Source organism: Pipistrellus kuhlii, unplaced genomic scaffold (assembly GCF_014108245.1).
Source record: "Pipistrellus kuhlii isolate mPipKuh1 unplaced genomic scaffold, mPipKuh1.p scaffold_m20_p_13, whole genome shotgun sequence".
In the NCBI taxonomy this organism is placed as follows: domain Eukaryota; kingdom Metazoa; phylum Chordata; class Mammalia; order Chiroptera; family Vespertilionidae; genus Pipistrellus; species Pipistrellus kuhlii.
Window position 1 is genome coordinate 12433322 of NW_023425438.1, and position 23651 is coordinate 12456972.

At 40.2% G+C, this 23651-nt stretch overlaps 1 protein-coding gene across 3 annotated transcripts in view; it reads right to left on the minus strand.

The window, feature by feature from the left end:
• BABAM2 (BRISC and BRCA1 A complex member 2) overlaps positions 1 to 23651 on the minus strand; it is a 317151-nt gene that overhangs the window by 153688 nt on the left and 139812 nt on the right. For all 3 annotated transcript variants that reach the window (XM_045580572.1, XM_036434893.2, XM_045580573.1), the window contains one exon: positions 8707 to 8816. In XM_045580572.1, coding sequence (XP_045436528.1) covers positions 8707 to 8816 — 110 coding nt within the window. The remainder of the gene's footprint in view (positions 1 to 8706; positions 8817 to 23651) is intronic.

Below are 23651 nucleotides of genomic sequence, written 5' to 3' on the forward strand. Positions count from 1 at the left end.
AAAGCTGAAGGCTTAAACAAGTTTAAGAAACACGTACCAATGAGATGTGAGTTTTCACAGACATATATACGTCTTTCTAAATGTATAATTTCTGCCTAAAAGGAAACAGGATAAAAAAAAACATCAACATATCACTAGCTTAGGCGACTGGGGAGGTGGGAGTTCTATACCAGAATGTCTCCAAAAATATGGTATTTGGGGGCTGATTGATTTTCTCCTTCAACTAAATTCCATTCTGGTTCTTTTTTATAATGTTTCAAAGTGCAGGCTGAGCTCTTAATCTTTTGGGAGGCACAGGCAAGACAAAACGCCAAACTCACTAATGAAAACTTGCTGAACTTACTTTTCAGAATTCCACTCCAAGTCACGAAGAACCCCTTTGGCGCTGCTCCCAGACTAGTAAAGCGAACATGTCAGTCCCGGGAGGCTAATACAGCTCGCTCCACTAAAACCAATACACATCTTCTCCTGACAGCTGGTTGTCTCAGCATTCTCAAAAGTGTATATTTATCAAAGGGAGGACCCTCCAGGACACAATATTTATTATAAGATTATCTCAGAGACTCAAGTAAATATGAGTGAGGCTGAATTAAGCCATGTTGACTATGATGTTCTATTACTTAAATTCTAACACAAAATCACTCCAGTTGTCTCATTTCTTGAGACAACTGATGTAGGTTAAAAAAAAATGGGGGGGGGGGCAAGAACTATCTTTCTCTTTAAATCTATCTGTGTTTAGCTATGTAACTTTTCTAATTATTCTAAAAAAAAAAAAAATCTGAGCATCTAAAATGAAAAATTTCCATCCTGTTCTGATATTGAATTCAGTATTAATGTAAATAAAATCACAAAATATTGAATTTGTTTATTGTTTTAAAAAAATATATACTATCCTATTTATCTGGATTTAATCTCATTCATTCTAAGTAGCACTATTTTCATTTGTAGCTCCCCCTACCCTTTCCCTAGGCTCTTCACGTTTCAGTTTATCCTGCCTTCGTGGATTACAGGCTGCCCAAATGTTCTAAGTGACCATGTCTGTGGGATAAAGGGAGGGAAAGGAAGGCTGGAGAGGCCACAACAGGAGTAGATGAGAGGTCATTTGAGGTCAAGATCCTATTTACCATCTCCAGGATTCAGCTGATAAACCACATCTTGAAATAAAGTTCCATCTCTCAGCAACAATCAGGGGTCTATATGGAAACAACCTGCTGCCAGCCACAGGGCACAGCAACAAGAAAGGGCCTGGAGACCACCTGCCTTTGCGGGCACAGGACCCGGCAGGTTCAAAGCTTTCTGCCACACTGGGGAGTCCAATCAGTGGGCGCTGTGGATGAGCTCAGGCAGGGCCCAAGGGCAGGGCAGGTGTGGGGAGAGATGTCTGTGGCTCACCAGCCCTCAGCTGATGGAAACAGCGGCCCACCCTAAGGAGCCCAGGTAAACAATATGAAAACAGAGACACAGACACGGGAGGGGGAAGTCAGTCTTGCTGCGGAGACAGGTGGCAGAGGTCAGGAAAGGTTCTATGGAGAAGGTAGGACTGAGAAGATCAAAGAGGACAGACAGAGTTCTGACAGATCCTATGGGAGAGGGAAATAAATTCAATGTTCTAGAAGGTATGGAAGTGAAGGGAAAAAAACAGCATAAAGTGTGTTCACAGGAAATCACGAAAAACCTCAGTGTGGCTGAACAACAGGAAACATACAGAAGCCAGAATGGAGTGGAAAGGTCGGTTAGGACTGTGACAGAAAACACTTTGAATGCCAAATCGAGAAATGTGTGCCAGTTCAGCTGTTGATGGGAGGCGCTGATGACTCTGAGCGAGGAAAGGCCATGGCGTGACCAGGACCTACTTCAGGAAGATAGTGACAGTCTGTGCCGGATACACTAAACTAACAACAAGAGACAAATGGCTATCAGGAGACATGGCCACTGAACTAGGGAATAGCAAGAATGAGAGATACTGTGGAGAGAGGATTTCTAGTACAAAAGGACCAGTGGGCTAAACGTCTTTGAGATGCGGCACCTGGGCACCTAGGAAAGTGAGAGTGTCATGAAAAATAGGCTGTGAGGAAGAAACATTTGTTTACTTGAGAAATGATGAGTGAACTTGCAGTGTAACCTGAACACACAGGCAGACCTATCTATCAGGCAGCTAAAAAAGCAGAGCTGCAAACTTGGAAAACAGGATTAAAATGGAGCCTTGAGGTCATCTATTGTACAAAGAAGTAAGGCCTCTAAAGGGCTCCAGGGATGGAATCATGGGAAATATAATTTCATATAACTTAATGGGTTGAAAAAGGAGACCAGAAAAGGTCTAAGATTTCAAAATTACCAGGTGTACTGGTTAATAATGCAAATTTTTTTCAATAGATGGGAGTTACACATATGTTGATATATATGCGATTTGATATGTATGCTATTTTGTTGTATTGACAACAAGTTTCAAAAATTCATATGTCAAATTTTCTGAAGATGTTAACATCATAGATATTTTTACACTTAAATATGTCAAATTTCGTGCCAAAAAGAGAGCATTTGCGGGAAGTTTTAATTCATTGCTTTATTTTGAAAGAAAGTGTTGCTAAAAGTTATCGTATACTTCAGGAAGCTTATGGTGAACATGTTCCATCTCAAGATACTTGTGAACGCTGGCTTAAACACTTTAAAAGTGACAATTTCTATATGAAAGACAAAGAACGTCCAGGTCAACCAAAAAAGTTTGAAGACCAACAATTATAAGCATTATTGGATGAAGATATATGTCAAACTCAAAAACAACTTGCAGAAAGATTAAATGTTGCTCAACAAACAATTTCCAATCGTTTACAAGCAATGGGAAAGTTTTAAAAGAAGGAAAATGGGTGCCACATAAACTTAACGAAACACAAATGGAAAACCAAAAACTCATCAGTAAAATGTTGCTTCCATAGCACAAAAGAAAGTCTTTTTTGCATCTAATTGTGACTGGCAATAAAAAGTGGATTTAGTTTGAGAATCTCAAATGCACAGAATCATAGGTTGATCCAGATCAACCATCCACATCGACTGCAAGGCCAAATCGCTTTGAAAATAAGACAATGCTCTGAGTTTGGTGGGATCAGGAAGATGTGGTGTATTATGAGCTTCTAAAACCAGGTGAAACTATTAATACTGATCACTACCAATAACAAATAATCAATTTGAACTACGCTTTGATCTTGAAATGACCAGAATGTTCCAGAAGACACAGCAAAGTAATTCTGCTTCATGATGATGCACCATCACACACTTCAAAACCAGTTAAAGACATGTTAAAAGACCTTGCCTGGCAAGTATTAATCCGCCGCCATATTCATCAGACCTTGCTCCTTCAGATTACCACTTGTTCTTATCGATGGCACATGCACTTTATGAGCAGTACTTCAAAATGTATGAAGAAGTGGAAAATTGGGTATCTGAATGGTTTGCCTCAAAACAAGAAAATTTCTACTGGGATGGTATCCACCAATTACCTGAAAGATGGGAAAATGTGTAGCTAGCGATGGATATTCTTTTGAATAAAGCACTTTTGATGTTTCTCTTGAAATTATTGTGGGGTTTTTTTTTATTACAAAATTCACATTATTAACTGGTACACCTGGTATAGAGGAAAAAAGATGTACTATGAAACAAGTGCTAGGAATAGTACTATGAGGATCAGATGGGGCAGTAAAGTGAAAGGCAGTTTGGACATTTTTAAAGTACTAAACAAATGCATTTTTATTGTGGTTACAGTAGGGCATTCTCAATCTCTAGAAAAGTCACATTACATTGGAAGAGCCAGACTTTCCAAGTTCTTCTGAAGTCCCTTCTGCACCAACCAAATGGAAATATGATCTCCTCCTCCCTTGAACCTTACAGTCCTTAGCAACTCTTTTCTCAGGCAGTTATGCAATTCCTGTTGTACTTACTGAGTATCGCCCATGTGCCAAACACCACAGAGGGTAGTGAGGACTCCCCCTTGGCATAGATACTGACATTTAAGATTTATCCCCCTTTACAGAAGAGGCTCAAAAAGGTTAAGTATCTGAGTGAGGCTGCCAGCCAGTAAGGGGAGGAACAGAGGGCTTCCAATGCCAAGTCTTTTCTACTAAAACACAAGCTGGGACTTGCCACACTGTTCGTATTCCCTCACTCTACCATCAGCAAAGCACGGGCACAGCACCCTAATGCATCGTGCTGCCCTCTGAAGCACCCAGCAAAGGCCTGTTCTCACTCTGGTTGGTGCTGTGTTTTTGTTGCCGGAAAGGATGAGTGCACAGATTTGCAGGCCCGTGGGCCTTGCTCATGGTGCATGTTTGTGGGCCGGGAAGACTGGAGTCCTTATTTCCAAGGAGGACTGTAACTTCACAGAAAGTTCTAAAAACAAATGCTGTACTTGTGAGAGACGCCACCTGGCCTGCCTCAGGGGCTGAGTCCTCTTTTTATGCACCGAGTGGGAGCAGCACAGGGAGTGCGGGGCTCCTTTTCTTCCAACCACTCCCACAGCCCGGCTCACGCCAAGAAAAGGCCTGCACCGTCCGGGGAAGAGAGCCATGCAGCCCAACTAACCTCTGGTGTCCCTGTTGGGGCTGCCAACAGTCTGGGGAGGAGGGTGTGCTTAGTACCAGCTCCGATGACGTAACTTCACAATTCCAGCTTTTCTGCCCAGAACAAAAAGGCAACTGGTTTGGGAACTAGATTCTCCCACCCCTCTAATATTCAACCAAAGTCAGTTTTGCATAATTGACCACTAGGTGTTGTTTGCATACCTCACTGTTTTTTTAGAAAAATGCATAGCCCTTGCCCAGTCGTCGGCACTCATTAGTCAACAGAGCCAAATATCAATAGTACAATGATTGAGATTTCTTTTGAGAGCCAAATTTTTCAAACTTAAACTTCTTCTAACACCACTTCTTCAAAATAGACTCGCCCAGGCTGTGGTATTTTGTGGAAGAGCCACACTCAAGGGGCCAACGGCTCGCGAGCCACAGTTTGCCGACTACGGCCCTAGCCAATTTGGCTCAGTGGATAGAGCATTGGTCTGCGGCCTAAAGGGTCCCATGTTAGATTCTGGTCAAGGGCATACGCGAGGGTTGTGGGCTCATCCCCAGTAGGGGGCATGCAGGAGGCAGCCGACCAATGATTCTCTATCATCATTGATGTTTCAATCTCTCTCTCCCTCTCACGTCCTCTCTGAAATCAATAAAAATATTTTTTTAAATGAATAGTAACTAATTCAACAGACAGATTTGGGTCCTTTGAAAAATGAATGTCTAGAGCCTGGAACATGTGTATGTCATGAATGTCCCTGTGTGCGAGCAGGAAGTCCTCAAAAGCGTTTACTTTAAATATCATGAAGTGTACAGCCATGTGCTCCACCAGACAAGGATCCAGGACCCAGAGAAGCAGACTTCTGAAGTGGGACTGCATTTCAAGGCTTCAAGAAGAATAACGCACTGGGGACTTTCCTGCCCAATGTCTCTGACAGATGTTCCTTCTTGTAAGGATTGTCTAATTTGGAGACTTTTGGTACCCATGTCCTTAGAAATCTTTAGGGAACAACAAATTGATCCCTTTGCCTACATGTGAAGGCAAAAGTCCAAAGTAACCTTTTCCTATTTCTGAGACTAGTTAATGTGAGCATAATATCCTTGCCCACTGCTTGGGCAAACCAAGACAGAGATTAGCCAGACTAAAATGAGGTATCTCCCAGGCTCAAGATATCTTTCCATGCCCAAGGAGAATAGATGGTGAGAATGCAAATCTTGTCAATTTTTACCTAATATCGGGTCAGGCCATTGGTCTCACTTTGACCTCTGCCTGTCAAATCCACTGCAGGAGGCTTAGGACTCCTTAGAAAGACACAGCAGAAGCCAGAAAGAGAGCAAGCCTCAGCTAGGGCAAGCATCTAGCATCAGCCTTGGGAGGGTCCACATGGGATGCTTTTCCTATGCCTCTTGAAGGAACTCTCCAAGGCTGAGTCTAAATCTCTGTCTTGGTTTGCCCAGGAAGTGGATAGCTAAGAGTTGACAGGATAGTATGAAACACAAAAAATAAGTGAGAGCTTAGCACGGTATCAAAGGCAGTTACCAACCCTCTTCTCTTAGTTCTTAACCTTGCTTATGACCTTTGTCTTACTGAAATGGCATTACTTCTGTTCTGTACTCTGACCTCTGCAAGAAGGAACCAAAGATATTAATAACTAGCAAAAATGTAAGCCCTTAGAAAGTCATGCCATAATTTGACCACTTTCCATTTTAACCTTTCTCTAAAACCTCATTTGTACTTCTACTTAAGGGTGTAAAAACTCCCGGTAGTGTTTTGTTGTTTTTGTTTTGTTTTTGGTATTACTACTGTGTGAATTTTTACTAACCAGGAATAATGTAGTAGCTCTCAGGGCAGCATTTTCAAATTTTCTTGTGAGAATTACTTACTGACCTAGAATACTGCCAATCAGGCTACTAAAGGAGCAAAAAGACTTGTTCCTTACCCTTGAGTAGCTTGCAATTTAGTAGAAGATGAAAAAAAAACGCACATCACTAACTGAATCCATGGGGAGCAGATGATAACAGTGATGCAAATTCAGTACTATAAGTGTTCAGGGAAAGGCTGGACTAGTTAATTGTGTTCATGGAAAATCGTTGGTAGAGATGGCATTTAAATAAAGCCTTCGAAAATGTGTAACTTCAAGGGCATTTTGGAGAAGGGCATTTTACTGGGCTATAATGGCTTTAGCAAAAGGGCGGAAGTAAGAGAGTACAGGGGAAGTAAGGAAACTTCAAGGGAGAGAGCCTGGATGCAGGACAGGCCACAGGAGGGAAAGGAAGAAACCAATCTGGAAAGGTACTCGGTGGCCAGTTCTTAACCTAACATGGATGTGGAGGGGAATGTAGGCAACTAGATTTTAGAAGTAGGAAGTAACTTTTAAAATGTACCCTACATTAATCATTTTTCACAGCACATCTTAAATTTTTAGAGGGAGAAATATTTTATTATTCCATTTGCAAACTAGATGGAATAACTTCAAAGAAAAATACTGTGGGAGCTGGGAAAATTGTTTCTCAGAGCTGGCAAATTCTTGACTGCAGCTTCAGTAACATATTCTTCTTACCAACCCTCTGAGATTGTCCCATTAATGTCTCTTTTTCCACATCCCCCAAATACCTTCTTAACTCACTATAGACATGCTAAGTGGCTACTCTGCAACTAGTACTTGCTCACTTATTTACCCAGCCTCTCTTTTTCTGCCCCACTTGTCCTGGGGCTAACCACTCACTCATTCATTCTTATCCTATGAACTGTATCAATCATAATAACATTAATAGCTACTACTTGCTATAATGCCAGGTCCTGAAATTAATTAATGCTTTATGAACAGTATTAAATATAATTCTCAAAACAGCTCTATGAAACAGGTATTATTATCCCTGTTTTACGGATGAGAAAACAACTTCAAAGATGTTAAGTACTTTGCCAACTGGTACGTGCAGAACCAGGTTTAAGCCAGATGTGCTTATTACAGAACCTTACTTGTTACCACTTCACCATACTGCCTCCAACACCCTTTAACCTCTTACTGAAATGGCATTACTTCTGTTCTATGCTCTTACTGATATGGGTTAGTATTTTAAGTTAAAAATTTAAATATTCATGAAGTGCCTGCTACTATAAACTCCTGTCCTTAGTGCAGTCAGAAGTATGTAAATAAGAGAGTATGTCTATAGATTATTGATGGTCATAATCTTCCTTATTTGAGTATAAACTTCCATATTTGTGTAAGATAGTCTGTCCATGATTCACGAACTAGAGTAACTAAGGTCAGAGGGAGTGAAAATGGCTTCACATATGAATGTTGAATGGTGACCACATATCACAGACAGAAACCAGCCAACCCTGACTGTGCCTTTCAGAGAATTTTAATTATACACTTCAATCACAGTCTGTAAAAACTCTTTGCTGATGAAAAATCTGTCCTGTCAAAAGTTCGCAAGCAAATTTTGTTACAATCTATGTTCAATGAACTTCAGGTTCCTTTGAAGTCAAATAAGCTACTAAAGCATTTCAGCCCACAATAGCACTCTGTGAGGCTAGTCCCTGTAAAATTCATTACTGAGGAGTAAAGTTATTGGGTTAAAATAAATGTGATATCAAACTACTTGTACCATGTAGCCAGAATGTTGTGTAAAATTATATAGAGCTATTTAGATACAGAAAAATAATTCAAATTTGTCATTTTTAAGCTATCTGCTATTACCATAATACTGTCTTTACTAACTTCTGAATAAGCCTTTGCTTAATATTTTCAGGAGACTAGTTACATTTTTGCAAATAAGTATAATACATACAAATACATAAGAAACTGGGTGGGATGATCGGCAGTCCCCTCTAAGCTGTAACCATGCAGGCCCAGGGAGCATTTGGAAGGAGTCACAAGTTCAGACTCTGTCTGCCTACTCATCTCTCTCTGCCAAGGTACAGTGTACACATCACAACGTACACAACCAAGATTCAAAGACTGCAGTGGCAAATACTCACTGCAACTACTCTGCAATTAAACTCCTAATCCAATTCATTTTAAGAAAAGAAAAGTCAATAAAGAAAAATCCTTTTAAGAGTTCAAAAGTGGCAAAATAATTAGCAAGACACATTTAGTTCACAAGGAGAAGCACCAGCCTACAGAGAATTAATGACACTGAGACTTACTGTTCAATTCGGGGTGACAGGTACAGCTTGGGGTACACCTGAGTGGCTTCGGTATCCTCAAAACTGACAGAAAGGAGGGCCACATCCTCTCCAGGGTCTTCATTTACATCCTTAAACAGAAAGTGAAAAACAGTGTCATCAGCACCTGCTCTCATAACATCTTTTTGGTGGTGAGCTCATGGTCCACTGTTGTTTAGGTTATGAGGCTTGAGTTTCCTGGATTTGAATTCAGCAGCTCTGCACATCCTTTGCCACATACCTAGCCACTCCTATATGGTGGTGGCTTCCAAATTTTCTGACCAAAGCTTATCATGGTGAGAAAAAGACCTTCACCTATCTACTTGTTCCCACATTCCAATAGGGGAAATGGGAATCTGATGATAATAAAGAATTAGACAAAAATATAGTTAACAAAATACAGTAAACATACAAATATATTGCTGGCAATATGTACAATGGCTCATAATTTGTGTATGGATAAATAGCTTCTAATTTACTTCGTATAGAAAGAATACAAGTTAAAAATAAGATTTACATCATAAAACAACAACAAAACTTAATTACCCAGTAATTTTATTATACCTACCTTGATAGTATGTTACAAGTTATATAAATAGAAAAAAATGCCAAGAAACATTGGCATTTTGAAGTATGCCATTTTATAAGCAAATGGCAGGGGGTTACATACTAATACACATATATTTTAGCAAAAGGATCATGGATGATTCATATATGAACCTTATGACATACATATCTTTTTTTATTTTTTTTATTAAGGTATTATATGTGTACATATCTTACCATTGTCCCCCTGACATACATATCTTAAGTTTAGTTATAAGAGTATTATAAAACAAAAACACTGTTGACCCAAGTATGTATTAAGAAACACTGAGAGGTTAACCAAATAACTAACAATAAATTAAACTATAATGATAAAGCTAAAACATAATTTGCTATTAAAAAGCAAGAATAGCAGCAATCAAATATCATAACCAGCTCAAGCCAACACTAATGATACATCGAAGTGTCCTGAATCAAAACTGTAAGACCTACAACTGTGTGTATGCTTTACAGTTACTGCCAAGCACCAAGTGTCTGCCAGATTTCTGAACAGAATACTGAATTAGAATAAATTATTGTAGCATGTGATTTTAATTTGTGAATACCAAACTTAGTAACCCTTAATAATTTATTCTTCATGGGTAGTGGCTCCAAATCAAATATAAATTTAAAAAAAAAAACAAAACTTAATAGAGTGCACATCTTTCACCCACAGTGACTAGTAAGAACTTACCTGGATTAGTTCATAGTTCCCCGGAGGGCTCAGTAGCCATCCAATGAGTGTCGCAACCTAGACTTTAAGAATCACTGGGTGTGAATATTGAGAACCTCAGAGATGATGTCCTTCTGTCTAAAGCTAACCTTGGTCCTTTTTTCCTGGCATTCTGAGAAGCTGTTATCACACTCATCTTGCTGAGCATTAGCATGGTCAGTCTCCTAGTTCTGTCTTCCACTGTGACAATAGGATGTACAAGTGTGGCATGTTTACAAAGGGACAAGGACAAGAGTGAGCATCTCCTGTCTTAAAAAATAAAATCATACTTGTCTCTATATAATTCCCTGGATTTTCTCTCATTTCTCTCCTCCCCTTCAGACTACTTAAAAGAATTGTCTACATTTCCATCTCTCCTCCCACCTATCCCTTAGCCCAGCATAGACCTTCTGAGCCTCCTAGTTCATCAAGCCTGCTCCCACCAAGAGCATACACTGAGCACAGCCAATGCTTCTCTATCCTTACTTTACATGCTCTCTAGACAGTATTTGGCATGATGATCTTGCTCCTCTGGAAATCCACTCTTTTCTTGCTGCTAACACTCTCCTGGTCTTCTCGTGTCTCTTCCTCCTCCCTTTTTATTCTTTGTTTCTTAACTTCTCAATTGTTTTTTTTTTGTTTTGTTTTTGCTTGTTTTACATTATAAAAGTTAGGCAGTTGGGCTTGTTGTAACAAGTCAAATCATACAGAAGTTTATAAAGAAAAACTTCTTACACCCTCAATTGTCAAGTAACCAATATTAACTGTGTGTGTGTGTGTGTGTGTGTGTGTGTGTGTGTGTGTGTGTAGCTTCAAATGGCTTTTTCCATGCTCATAAAAACATATACACATATACCCACACTTGCATATAGATATCTCTTTAACCTTTCTGTTTTGTTTTCCCTAATGAAATCATATTATACACACCACTCCACTAATTGCTTTATAAATAGCCACATAATAATACTCCATGACATGGATTTATTTTTCACTAAATCATTCCCCTGGCCACAGACATTCAGGTTGCTTGTAGTTCTTAGCCACTTCATAGTATTATAATAAATACCCAAATATAGCCATTACTAGTGGGACTAATATTTCTTAATAAACTTAAACTGAACTTGTTGGGTCAAAGGTTATGAACATTTTACCTTTTAATGGAGTTTAAAAAAAATAGTTTTCTGAAAATTTATAGCAATTCACATTTGGACCCATGAATTTTCATCAGTATGAGAGCCTGTTTCTGCTCATCCTGAATAACTAAATAATAATAGTGCTGTTGTCACTCTACTTTAATGTTGGCAATCTGACAGCTGGAAAATGGTGTCTCAATTTAGATTCAAAAAATAAAGCTGAGCAGCTTTTCATTTGGTTTACTGGTCATTTACATTTCTTCTGCAAATTTTCTCATCAAACCCATTGCCCATTTTGCTTTCAGGTTTTTAGACTTTTTTAAAATTGCTGTTTTTTAGGCTTATTAACCCTTGTTTATTCATGTATTATACATATTTTCTCTCAGTCTAGATTTTATATATATATATATATATATATATATATATATATATATATATATATATATATATTATTGATTTCAGAGAGGAAGGGAGAGGAAGAGAAGATAGAAACATCAATGATGAGAGAGGATCATTGATCAGCTGCCTCCTGTACGCCCCACACTGAGGATTGAGCCCTCAAACGGGACATGTGCCCTGACCAGGAATCAAACCGTGACCTCCTGGTTCATAGGTCAATGCTCAACCACTGGGCCATGCCAGCCAGGCACTCTCAGTCTAGCTTTGATGTTTTACTTTGTTTGGGGAATTTTTTGATGTCACAGAAAATTTAGATTTCCATAAGGTTAAATCTGGTCAAAATAACTGAGGCTATGTAACTTTTCCCCTAGTTTTTCATCTAACATTGTTATAACTTTATTTTTTCATGTACATTTGAATAGCTCTGTAATCTATTTTTAGGTGGTATGATAAGGAAGTGTGTGAAAGGAAGGCCTTAGTACAGTACCTGGAACATAGAAACTACTTAATGTTGGCTGAATGAATGAATTAGTGACCAAATTAATGTTAATTCCTAGTCTTTATCTCCACCCCTAGTTATTTGCAGAAGCCTGCTTTACAAAGGCTGCTGTCATCAGTGATGTCTAAAAACGGAGTACTGACTCCTTGCTCCTGCCCCCATAATACACCAAGTTCCTTGGAATAAGTGGTTTTAAAAAAAGCCAAGATTGAGAGTCTGAGTTTGCCTACGGCTTTTTGCTCTTTTACAGATGATAACGTATTCATCCTTGAGTATTCTTTTCTGTAAAATGACGTTGGATAATTTAAATTTTTTCTATTTTAAAAATATGATCTTAACAGCTAGAAACTACATAATTATATGACTCAAACTCATAAAATAGTTAAAACTAAGGTTGAAGCTCAGCTTGAAAAAAATTCACATTTATAGGAACAAATTCATTTTATGATCTAAGTTTAAAGTAGTCCTCTTTAGTGTTGGATCACCTTAAGAAAGACAATAAACAAAAAAAAAAGAACTAATACTGATTTTCAGACTCCTTCCCCCGATAGCTGAGTTTCCTTGTTAAAGGTTAGGCTCTGACTACAAAACCCTGTTAAATAAAACAAAAAACAAAGAAAACCTCACCACCACCGCATAAACTAGGGAACACTGAAAACTTTTGATTACATATGCCTATGTCTAATTTTAAAATATATATATTTTATTGATTTTTTTACAGAGAGAAAGAGAGGTAGAGAGTTAGAAACATGGATGAGAGAGAGACACTGGTCAGCTGCCTCTTGCACACCCCCTACTGGGGATGTGCCTGCAACCAAGTTACATGCCCTTGACCGGAATCGAACTTGGAACCCTTCAGTTCGCAGGCTGATGCTCTATCCACTGAGCCAAACCGGTTTCGGTGCCTATGTCTAATTTATTATTATTATTCTTTTACTTGTTTGCTTCTCATTTCACTACTCTTTAGGTAAAAATAGAAATGCTTAGGGACAGTCCTCCAAAGAAATGGAGTGACCGTGGTTTCTATAGTCAGCAATTAACTTGGCATCCTACAAAGAGTACACGAAACATCAGTCAATATAAAAATAGTTGTTTCCAGGAGTTCCTTTTACAAACTACTCTAACCTGACTCATTCCCCATGGAGTGGCATAAGAGTTTTCCCCGAATTGGGATGCGATGCCTAATGGCTACCTAAGTTTGACCTTGAGTGCCTAAATAAGCCCAAACAGTTCCAAAAGTATAAATCCACACAGTGCTGTTTCCAGTTTCTGCAACTCTAACAGGCTCGCACATGTGTTCCTCCCCATCTGGGAAGTTATAAAAGCAGCTCTTGTACCATGGTTCTTAGAAGCTAACATTACAGATGATTATTTTAACCACTAATGGCAGCATTTGGAAAACAGGAGGAGGTTACAGTGTAGTAGGGGACATTTAAAAATGTACAAGTGTACATTTTCAGGGTTTTCTATCTGCATCATTTGAAATTGCAGCAGGCTAAAATGGAGGAAAAAATGCTGAATCTGCTGAAGCAACGTGTGTGTGTGTGTGTGTGTGTGTATGTATGTGTATATATATACACACACATATGCATATATACACATATACATGTATTCAATATATATACACGTATACATGTATACATATATACATATGTATACACACACACACACGTGTGTGTGTGTGTGTGTGTGTGTGTGTGTATGGCCCACTGCACAAAATTTGTGCAGGGGGGTGAGAGGTGATATGTTCCTCAGCTCGGCCAGCACCCTTGTGCAATCCAGGACTGCTGGCTCCTAACCACTTGCCTGCCTGCCTGCCTGATTGCTCCTAGCTCTTCTGCCTGCCTGCCTCATCATTCCTAACCACTCACCTATCTGCTTGATCTCACCTAAGCACTCGCCTGCCTGCCTGATCACCCCTAACCACCTCTGCCTCAGCTCCCGCCACTGCGGCTTCGTCAGGAATGATGTCAGGAAAGTTGTTCAGCTGTCTGGTCTAATTAGCATATTACACTTTTATTATTATAGATAGATATGTATATGGCCTATTACCTTTATGAAAATGTATCAGACACTGACATACACATAGTGAGGTGATAAAGGCCATGATATATTATTGCAATTTAACAGTGAATTTGGCTCAGCTCTTGACTGTAGCAGAAAGGGATCCTATGGCTTATAGTGAACAACTAGAAGGTGAGTTCTTTGCAGGCTGAAAGCTTTTCCTGTTCAGTTTTGCATCCCCATGGTTTGAGGCATTGTACATATATAGCAAATTAACTGGAATAAAATGAAATAATGTAGGAATGACTATAAGAATAAGTAAAAGATGGAAGTTAAATTAAAAAGTGCTTTCAGTTAGAAAAATTTCTAATATTTATTTCTTAGTTCCTTCAATCTATGACTACTTTCTGGTAAGGCTTTATTAAAGCAAAACAAACCTGAACCATATATAAGCAAAGGACACACCTACTAATTAGAGTTACCATTTTGCTTAGGTCATAATGGTTTAGTTATATAACTATTCTCAATTGGGGCTCTTTTAAATATCAAAAGGATGCAGGAGCCCTGCAGCTTGGTTCAGTAGTTGAGCAAGGACCTATGAACCATGGTTCAATTTCAGGTCAGGGCACATGCCCAGGTTGCAGGCCCAATCCCCAGTGTGGGGGGTGCAGGAGGCACCCAATCAATGATACTCTCTCATTATCTCTCTCTCTCATTATCTCTCTCTCTCCTCTCTCTCTCTCTCTCTCCCCCCCCACCCTTCTTCTCTGAAAAAAAAAAAAATATATATATAGGCCTTGAAAATGAAAACTAAGCACAAGTACAGTTTCTCATTATGCTGTATCCCTTTGATATGTTAATCTTCCAAGAGAAGACAAAGCCATTAATCAAATCCCTATATGCTAACTGTCAATATAGGTACAAACTACTAATTCACTAATTGCTAATAGACATTAGCTGAATAATAAATACTACAAGCCACAAGTCACATGAGAAGACTATAAAAAAAAAAAACACATTGTAATTCTCAATTCAAAAAGGCTTATAACAAAGCTATCGCCATTACTAGCAAAACCAGTTTACAGACACAAAAATGATAAAGAGGCTATTATACAGTATGTCAAAAATCAAGAAAGAACCATTTTGAGTTACATTTAAAATTGTATTAAACTAGACCCAGGATTAATCATGATCTTATAGTGACTAAAAATTAGGTCTGACTCTATCCAGTTTGGCTCAGTGGATAGAGCATTGGCCCATGGACTGAACGGTGCTGGGTTCAATTCTGGCCAAGGAAACATACTTTGGTTGCAGGTTCCTCGGCCCCGGTTGGGGGTGTATGCAGGAGGCAACCAATCTATGTGTCTTTCTCACATAGATGTTTCTCTCTGTCTCTCTCCCTCCCTTCCTCTCTCTCTAAAAAATCAATGGAAAAATAGGCTCAGGTGAAGATTAACAAAAAACAAATAAAACAAAACTAGGTCTGGTAAGCACCTCATTATATAAGGTGATGAGGTTTTTTTAAGCTGTAGGCAAATTTAAAATTTCCAAAACAGAATTTTTAAAAAATTATACTAAGAAATGGCTTGTGCTTATTTTGATATAGAACTATATACTAGTCAACTTAGGCTTTTCAAAGTCAAGGTTTTTTTCCAAGAGAGCAAGACTCTCATGGTGCTACCATTCATTTGTGCATTCAACAAATCAAATAAAATATACAGTATGTTTAAGTGTTATGGAGGGAGGAATGGAAGTTTGAAGAGGGTGGACAAGATGGTGACTCAGTAGTAGCCTCTCACCAGGTAAGACAGGATCCTCTACTCACTGTGTTATATATCAACATAAGGAGCCCCAATCAAAATTTGAGTTTGGATTCTTTTGGCATGAAGGCATGTCAATGAATATTCTAGGAATGGGATTAAATCTACGGAGAAGAAATAAATGAAGAAAACGGGAAATGATGTATATGAAACAAGACCTTAGTCTTACTGTTAAGGCGTGTCTGCCCAATAACGACACTGAGGTGGCTTTGGAAATCAGGTCATTTCCTTTTCACCCAACTGCTGGGAAATTTACAAGTGCCAGGGAAAGCAGTAGAGTCAGGAAGCAAAGCGAATGACAGAGGAAGCTGAGGAAGAGGCATAAATGGGGCCTGAGTCTGGCTCTTTTGTCTGATGACGTGGCTCCCAATCTGAACCTCCTCCTCTTCAGGCAGCAGGGAGCTGTAGCACTGGGCAGAGGTCCTGAAGGCCAGCCTATCTCCACCACAGACTGAGTTCTTGCTAAAAATTCCTTGGCATTTGATATCTCTTATGGAGATAGCATTTAAGAGAGTCACTTCTGATTTGGTTTCCCCAAATGGAAACAAGTAAAAAGATTCTCCCTGCAGAGTCCAGACAAACTGAGCCACTCCTTGTATTTTATTAGATCTTAACTACACGTCTACACTTTCTATTCCCCTGATCAAGAAGCTCTTTCCCTCCTTTTCCTAACTGATGTGGTTTTAATTTCTTTAACTGTGACAGTAAATTCACTTGTTCTACTAAGATTCCTATGAGATCCAGGTCTGCCCTTTGTAGCTTTCACCATGTTGCTTCATGAATTCCCCAAGCCGTTTAAGCAGTATATTTTATATTCCAAATAGTAGATTGTGGATTTCCTGAGGGCAGGGTAGAGATCTCATACTTCCTATTATGTCTAATAATAACAGCTGACATAATAACAGTGTTTACTCAATAGTCACTTTGCCTGGTGCTTTATATGCATTATCTCACACAGTCATCGCAACAACCTTATAAGGTAGGTACTATTATTATACATCCCCAGTTGAAGAAACAGAGACTCAGACATTAAATGTTGAAGATGAGTTTTGGACCCATGTATGTTGGCTCAGAATCCGACTCTTACTCACAAATGCCATCCCCCCAGCATGCTGTTGGGCACAGAGAAGACTCAGTATCGATGCAAAAAAAGGTAGCAGAGATTTATTATACATTTACTTGTTCTCCATTTAGTGTCTAAATCTCCAAACAACTATGAACAAGTTAAGAAACCATTTCTTATTCCCTTTTTACCCTAGATAGACTATCCCACCTGCACCAGACACATAATGAGTGTTCAAAAGAAACGAAGAAGCATATGCTTTATGTGTTTTAATATTTACTTTTAGAAACTATGGAGCAAGAAATTAAAATTCTTAAGAGGATCCAGACTAGACGCTATAAAGGCCACTATGCCAAATAAAACGGATTCATCTGACATCTTTACACAGGGAGGAGATGGCTTCTCTGAGAACACTGGGAAAGACTATGGAATTCTAAGCCACAAATCTACTTTCCTTCAGCTACACATGGCTGGGCACATTCTATGGTTAATTACACTCAGGAAGGATAACTGCTATGATCTTGAAATAGCTAGGGTGAGCCCAGGACACCAGGATAGAGTTGTTGTCACCTACCCATGTTTTCTTTTCCAAAAGGAACATCTTGAGTTCATTACAACTAGATGTCATGATACAGTATGTGTTAGGGTTTTTTCAAATTTATATCTTATTATTTTCACAAAGACCACTTCACTGCTCTCGTTTGTGCAGAATGAAGCTAAATTGAAACACATGTTGTGCAAATAAACTTTGGTGGGGAGAGCAGGGGGTGGGGGAAAGGCAGAGGTTGTAATCCTTGCTCTTTTAAAATAATAGTGATCAAGATTTTGCTGGTCAGCCCAGCCAGTGTGGCTCTGTGATTGAGCTTCAACCTATGAACCAGGAGGTCACGGTTTGATTCCTAGTTAGGGCACATGTCTGGGTTGCGGGCTCAATCCCCACTGTGAGGTGTACAAGAAGGAGGCAGCCAATCAATGACTCTCTCATCATTGATGTTTCTATCTCTCTCTTCCTCTCCCTTCCTCTCTGAAATCAATAAAAATATATTACCCAAAGAAAAATATCACTGGTCAAATACTGTCCCATCAGGGATTATGCCTAACAGACAGAGCCTGGAGAAGCACCAGGTCTCTGGGAATGAAATCCTCAGGCTAATGTGAAGGTGTGTGGAATGGAGCCTTCTCTCCAGGAGGCTTGAATGGAGATGAGCAGGGGAGCCTTTGCAGTACAGCCAGGGTCCTCAATAAAAGCAAATGATGTTTTCTTGCTTCCACCACCTTGGCGAGTTTTGAGAGAAAGAATCTGGGGTGTGAGGATTCTTCTGTTGCCCCAACATCATGTTTTTAATGAGTCCAATAAGAGGCAGAGTTTAGTTAAATAAGCATCCATTTTTGCAATTGTTTAACAAATCATGCTGAACCACATCTTCAGACATCTCTCAGTTGTAATTTTACACACACATCTACTGACACAAGCCCTTGCCAGACTTTTATCCTAGAGCTCAGCACAACAAGTAAAAATAATCGTGAGTTTTATTGGAGCCCATACAGAATAAATATGAACACCATTTACCACACCTCCAGTGTGTCCCCATAACATAAAGAAACAGTAGATAAAGCTTTTACACACATAGTTTATATATAGCTCCTACCATTTGCAACAGCATGGATAGAGCAGGAGAGCATTATGCTAAGTGAAATAAGTCCGTCAGAGAAAGATAAATATCACATGATCTCACTCATTTGTAGATTATAATGAACAAAAACCGATGAACAAAAACAGATCCAGAGACAGAGAAAGATCAATCAGATGCTCAAACCTTAGAGGGAATGTAGAGGAGGGTGGGGCTAAGGGGGAGAGATCAACCAAGAGACTTGTATGCATGCATATAAGCATAACCAACGGACACAGCAACAGAGGAAAGGACTGGGGTGGGGCGGGGGGGGGGGATTAGGAGAGGAAATGGTGGTTAACCACACATTTGTAATACCTTAATCAATATAAATAAATAAACAAATTTTAAAAAAGAATAGCTAAGGTTATACAAATCAGGTACAGCATTTACTTCTAAGAATATATTATTTGGGCAAATTTTAATAAATGATGCAATTGTTTTCTAAAAAAAAAATAGTTTATATAGCAGAGGCAGTCCTGGCAGTTGATAAGAGCAAACATGGTGATATTGCTTGCCTGCTACTCTCTCTTCTCCTGGGAAGCTCCTTTCTCTAGGCCCCGATCCTTTTAGCCCTGACCAAGCTGCCTGTTCCTATGCCCTGGGAACAGCTGATGAGTCTAGGGAGAGGCTCAAGATCTTTGAACTCGAGAGCTATGTATAGGCCAGTCCCTTTGCAGAGGCAAAGAAACTTACAGCAGCCATGTTGCCCACACATGGAAGAGGCGAGGCTGTAATGTGGAGCATAAAGCCAACAGGCCGAGAGAAGCAGACATGAGAGAAGGGAGCCCTGGCACCATTTGCACCCCTAGTCCCTGTGGTTCCCGGTCCAACTGTGTCCTGCTCCTCCTGTGGTCTGGCAAGCCAGCCTTCTCCTGGCTCTGGAAAGCAAATAAATTGCCCATATGCTTAAGTTGGTTTGAAGTGGTTTTCCTTCACTTATAACCAACATTTTCTCTTGTAAATTATTAAACTAATATAGATGAAAACCATGGCAAATCAAAATCTTCAGAATTCTATGCTAAAGAGACTTTCCTCCCTGGGTTATCTGAATACTTGTTACATACTACTCAATGTCAGGCCCTACTCAGAATCTAGAGAGGGCATTGGGGTAGAGATGAGCCCTGCACAGCAGGAGCCAGCTTGGCTGAAGTAATCTGCTGCTGCTCCAGCCCTGGTTGCAGCCAGACTTTCCCTGCACTTCCTGTTTCTCGTCCTACGGGGCCTGAAACAGCACACAACCTATCCTGGGCCTTGGATAGAAGGCCTTACCTCCCTGGTCTACTACCGTGTTTCCCCGAAAATAAGACAGCCTCCGAAAATAAGACCTAGCGCAACTTTGGGAGAAAAAATTAATATAAGACACTGTCTTATTTTCGGGGAAACAGGGTAATAGATCCCTCCAAACCGCACCCAGTGAAGGAAAAGGTAGTACAGGTGCCAAAGCTACAAGCAGAAAAGTCCACAGCAGCATGCCACATAAATACATGAAATGTTTTGCAAGTTTGTAATGCAACTTAAACACTGCACAGAAATGGTGTCTCCTATCTATAGAAATAATTTTTTTGCAGAGTTTTCATGTTTTTGGTTTTTCCATGTGATATGCTAAACGTGGCCCTAATGGAAAGCTACAGGTTTGTCCAGCTTTGGTGAGTGTATGTGAAAGTGCTGAGCACAGAACCAGGCAGAAGAAAGTGCTCGATAAATGTTAGTTTCTCCTCTTACTCGTTCCGGACTCTTGGTCTGACACCCTTTCCACTACCATGCTTTTCTTCCTATTATTAAAGTTATATCCTATTCTTCCCTCTCCAGGGTGCTTTGCATTATGGAGTTTAGAAATTCTTTCCAGGTGGTTCTGTGTGTGAGGCAGAAGGGAGAGGCACCCTAGAAGCGCATAACACCTTTGCACCCACCCACCACCCACCAGCAAGTCACTTGGCTCAAAATGCCTGGTGCCCATGGCAACTAGGCAATTGGTTACTTCCAAGTTCTTTCAGCCACCTGGCACCACATTCTCATTAACTGGAAACTATTACAAACCACAGGTGCTAACACAGAGATCAGAGCCTACCAGAGACTCTCTCCTTGAATACAAAGGGACCTTTGATTTGCATAGTTATGTGATCTGCAGCTAGGAGCTCTGGAAAAACCAAAAAGCTGGGACTCATATCCTTCTGGAACTAGATGGCTGGATGGTTCCCATGTAGAAAATGAGCTCTGAGAAGCAGAGTGCATACTGAATCTTTCTCCCAGCCTCAAAAGCCCTCCCCTGTCTACAGTGGCTGGTAGGCAAGCCCCTTCAAGGTATCTTTACAACCTCATCTTTCCACTCCCCAGTTGACACACCCTAACGGCAGCAGGAGCCCACACTTAATCCTGTCACTCCATCGTGTCTACTCCTGAATGCCTTCTTCCAACCCCGCCTCCCCCAAACCCACAACTCCCAATGCAACCTGATCTTTAAGGTCCCGATCAGATGCCATGTTCTCTTGCAACTTTTCCTTGATCTCGCCATCTGATGTAATAGTTTCTCCTCTGAAATTCTATGGGTCTTTAGCTACACCTTTTATATGGTATCATGTCATTGTTTCTTCTGTACTTTAAAGTTATTTATACATACGCTCTTATCATTTATCTGACTGAGTTCCTTAAAAGCAGTGACTGTGTTTAATTCATTTTTGTATTCCCAGTGCCCAGTATGGTGCTTACCACAAAAACAGGCACCCAATAGATGTTTGATGAACAATGTATGAATATCCATATGAAAGAATGACTACATATGCCTGCCAGTAAATGACTGATGCAAAAATGGTACCACAGACTTCCCTGGTAGAAACAACAGAGATCTATGTAAATTAGTAACCTGACTTCCAATATAAATCAGACAGTACAAATCTGGGCAAAATAAGCCATTATCCCTTGGTTTCAGACCATCCCCTGGAATAAAAGGCAGGGAAAGAGGGTTTGGCCTTCCCAGCCTTCATGATGTCAACCAACAAGCTTTGGATATTGTCCAATGGAGAAAGTTCTACCTCTTCCATATTTCAGATGATCTAGTTCAAAATGCATAGACATAGGACCAATACCACATGAGGAGTGCAGGTGTGGTATAACCCTTGTGAACAGCAGGCAGCTACAGCCTGAATGAATGGAGCCTTGATATTCAGACCAATCACAGCAGGTTCACCTGGGGAAATATTCAATGTGATTTGTATGCACATTAAAGTTTGAGAAGCACTTACAGAATTGGCACTTAGGAAAAAGAAAATGGATCCAAAAGTGAAAAGAGATCTGGAAAGCAGTGGACTGAGATATCCATCCTGTGATTAAACAGGAGAACACAGATGAACTGTGATGTTTCCATTGGATGAGGAGAGGACAAGGTATATTAGACCAAGTTTATGATCTCTATATATAAAACCCTAATATGCAAATAGACTGAATGGCTGAACAGCCCAACAACCTGGTCACTATAACATGAGCTGACCACCGGGGGCGCAAGTGAAACATGGTGGGTGTCGGCTACGGTGGGATGGTGGAGCAGCTGAGCAGGGGAGCCAGATCAAGGTGGGACACCGGTCACTGTCATCGGGGCGAGCCTCTGGTGGTTACTGAAAATTCTTTGCTCCCATGCACCACAGTACCACCCGGCACTTGCAACCGCAGTCTGTACTGGAGCTGCCACTTGCACCTGCTGCCGGTGCCCACCCAGCACCAGTCCCAATTGCTCAGCACTGTCAGTGGGTATGAGCAGCAGCTGCCGGCTCCAATCATCCCTGAGGGCTTCTCCACCTCCCTCTGCTTCTGAGGGGCTATCTATTCTAGACAACAGCCACTGCTCGCACTTGCTGACAGCACGAGCCCCACCTGCATCTGCTGCTGGCATCAGTCCAAATCACTCTGTGCCATCAGCAGGTGCGAGCAGGGCCGGCGTGGTCAGCGCATGGGAGCAGTAGTGGGAGCATGGCTATCAGCAGACAGGGGACCAGAGGCCGTGGTGCTAGGGGCCAGGCAGGGGTGCAGAGGATGGGCCAAGACCCGACCCTGTGCCCACTGCAACCTTATAGTCCACAGCTCCTTTCAAATTGGACAAATTTGTACTCTGGGCCCCTAGTTTAAAAATAAGTATCTATGGCATATTCAAAAAATGGAGGAAAGAATCATGGTAGAAGTTGAAAAGTACAATAAGATACTTTTCAAATATTCTCACAACTGGCCATCTCAGTAGGCTATGGAGAAGCCAGAGAAGAGGGGCAGGTGGAGAGAGCTGGCATTGCTGATACTATTCCCATTTGGGTCAATGATACCAGTGAAAATGTGACATAGTTATAATAACCTCTATAAGGGTAAATAAAACCAAAGACAGTTAAAGATAAAAAGGACCCCTCAGAGATCTGGTTCAGTGGTTGTTACCCTGTGTTCTGAGGAGAAATAGGGATCCTGTGTACCTTAAGAGTATGTGTCTTAAGAGCAGCGACTATTCTGATTTGTATACTGGGCACCAGCAGGAAGATTTTATTCATATAAAGGTTTGATTCCAAAATGCACAATTCACAGGTTTACAGATGGAAAGACTGAGATACAGGAAGTGATTTGTCTAATATGTACAGCTAATTAGTCACAGGGCTGAAACCAAAACCCATGACTGCTGATTCCTGCATCAATTCCTGTTTTCACTACATCATTTCTGCTAGAACCAAATTTGCTTTGAAAACTCCTTTGTCACATACTAAATGAGGTCTGTGTGAATCAAAAGGGAAATGTAAGATCCAAAGAGGAGGGAGTTATGAAAAGTAGGCAGAGTCATATGAGAAAGAACATATTGTATTAAAAGCTCCAAAAATGAAAAACTATAAATGTTGGACTTAGCATAACCGATGAGTGGGTGGCTTTGTTATTTAGAACTTTACTAAGTATAGAAGTGCTGATGACCAGATTTAGAAGAACTATAAACGGAGTTAGACTTTATCATTGTCTTAGGTTAGTGAATAGCTCTTTAACTCCTAAACTAGTAACAGGTTTAAGATAGGCTAATTGACGAA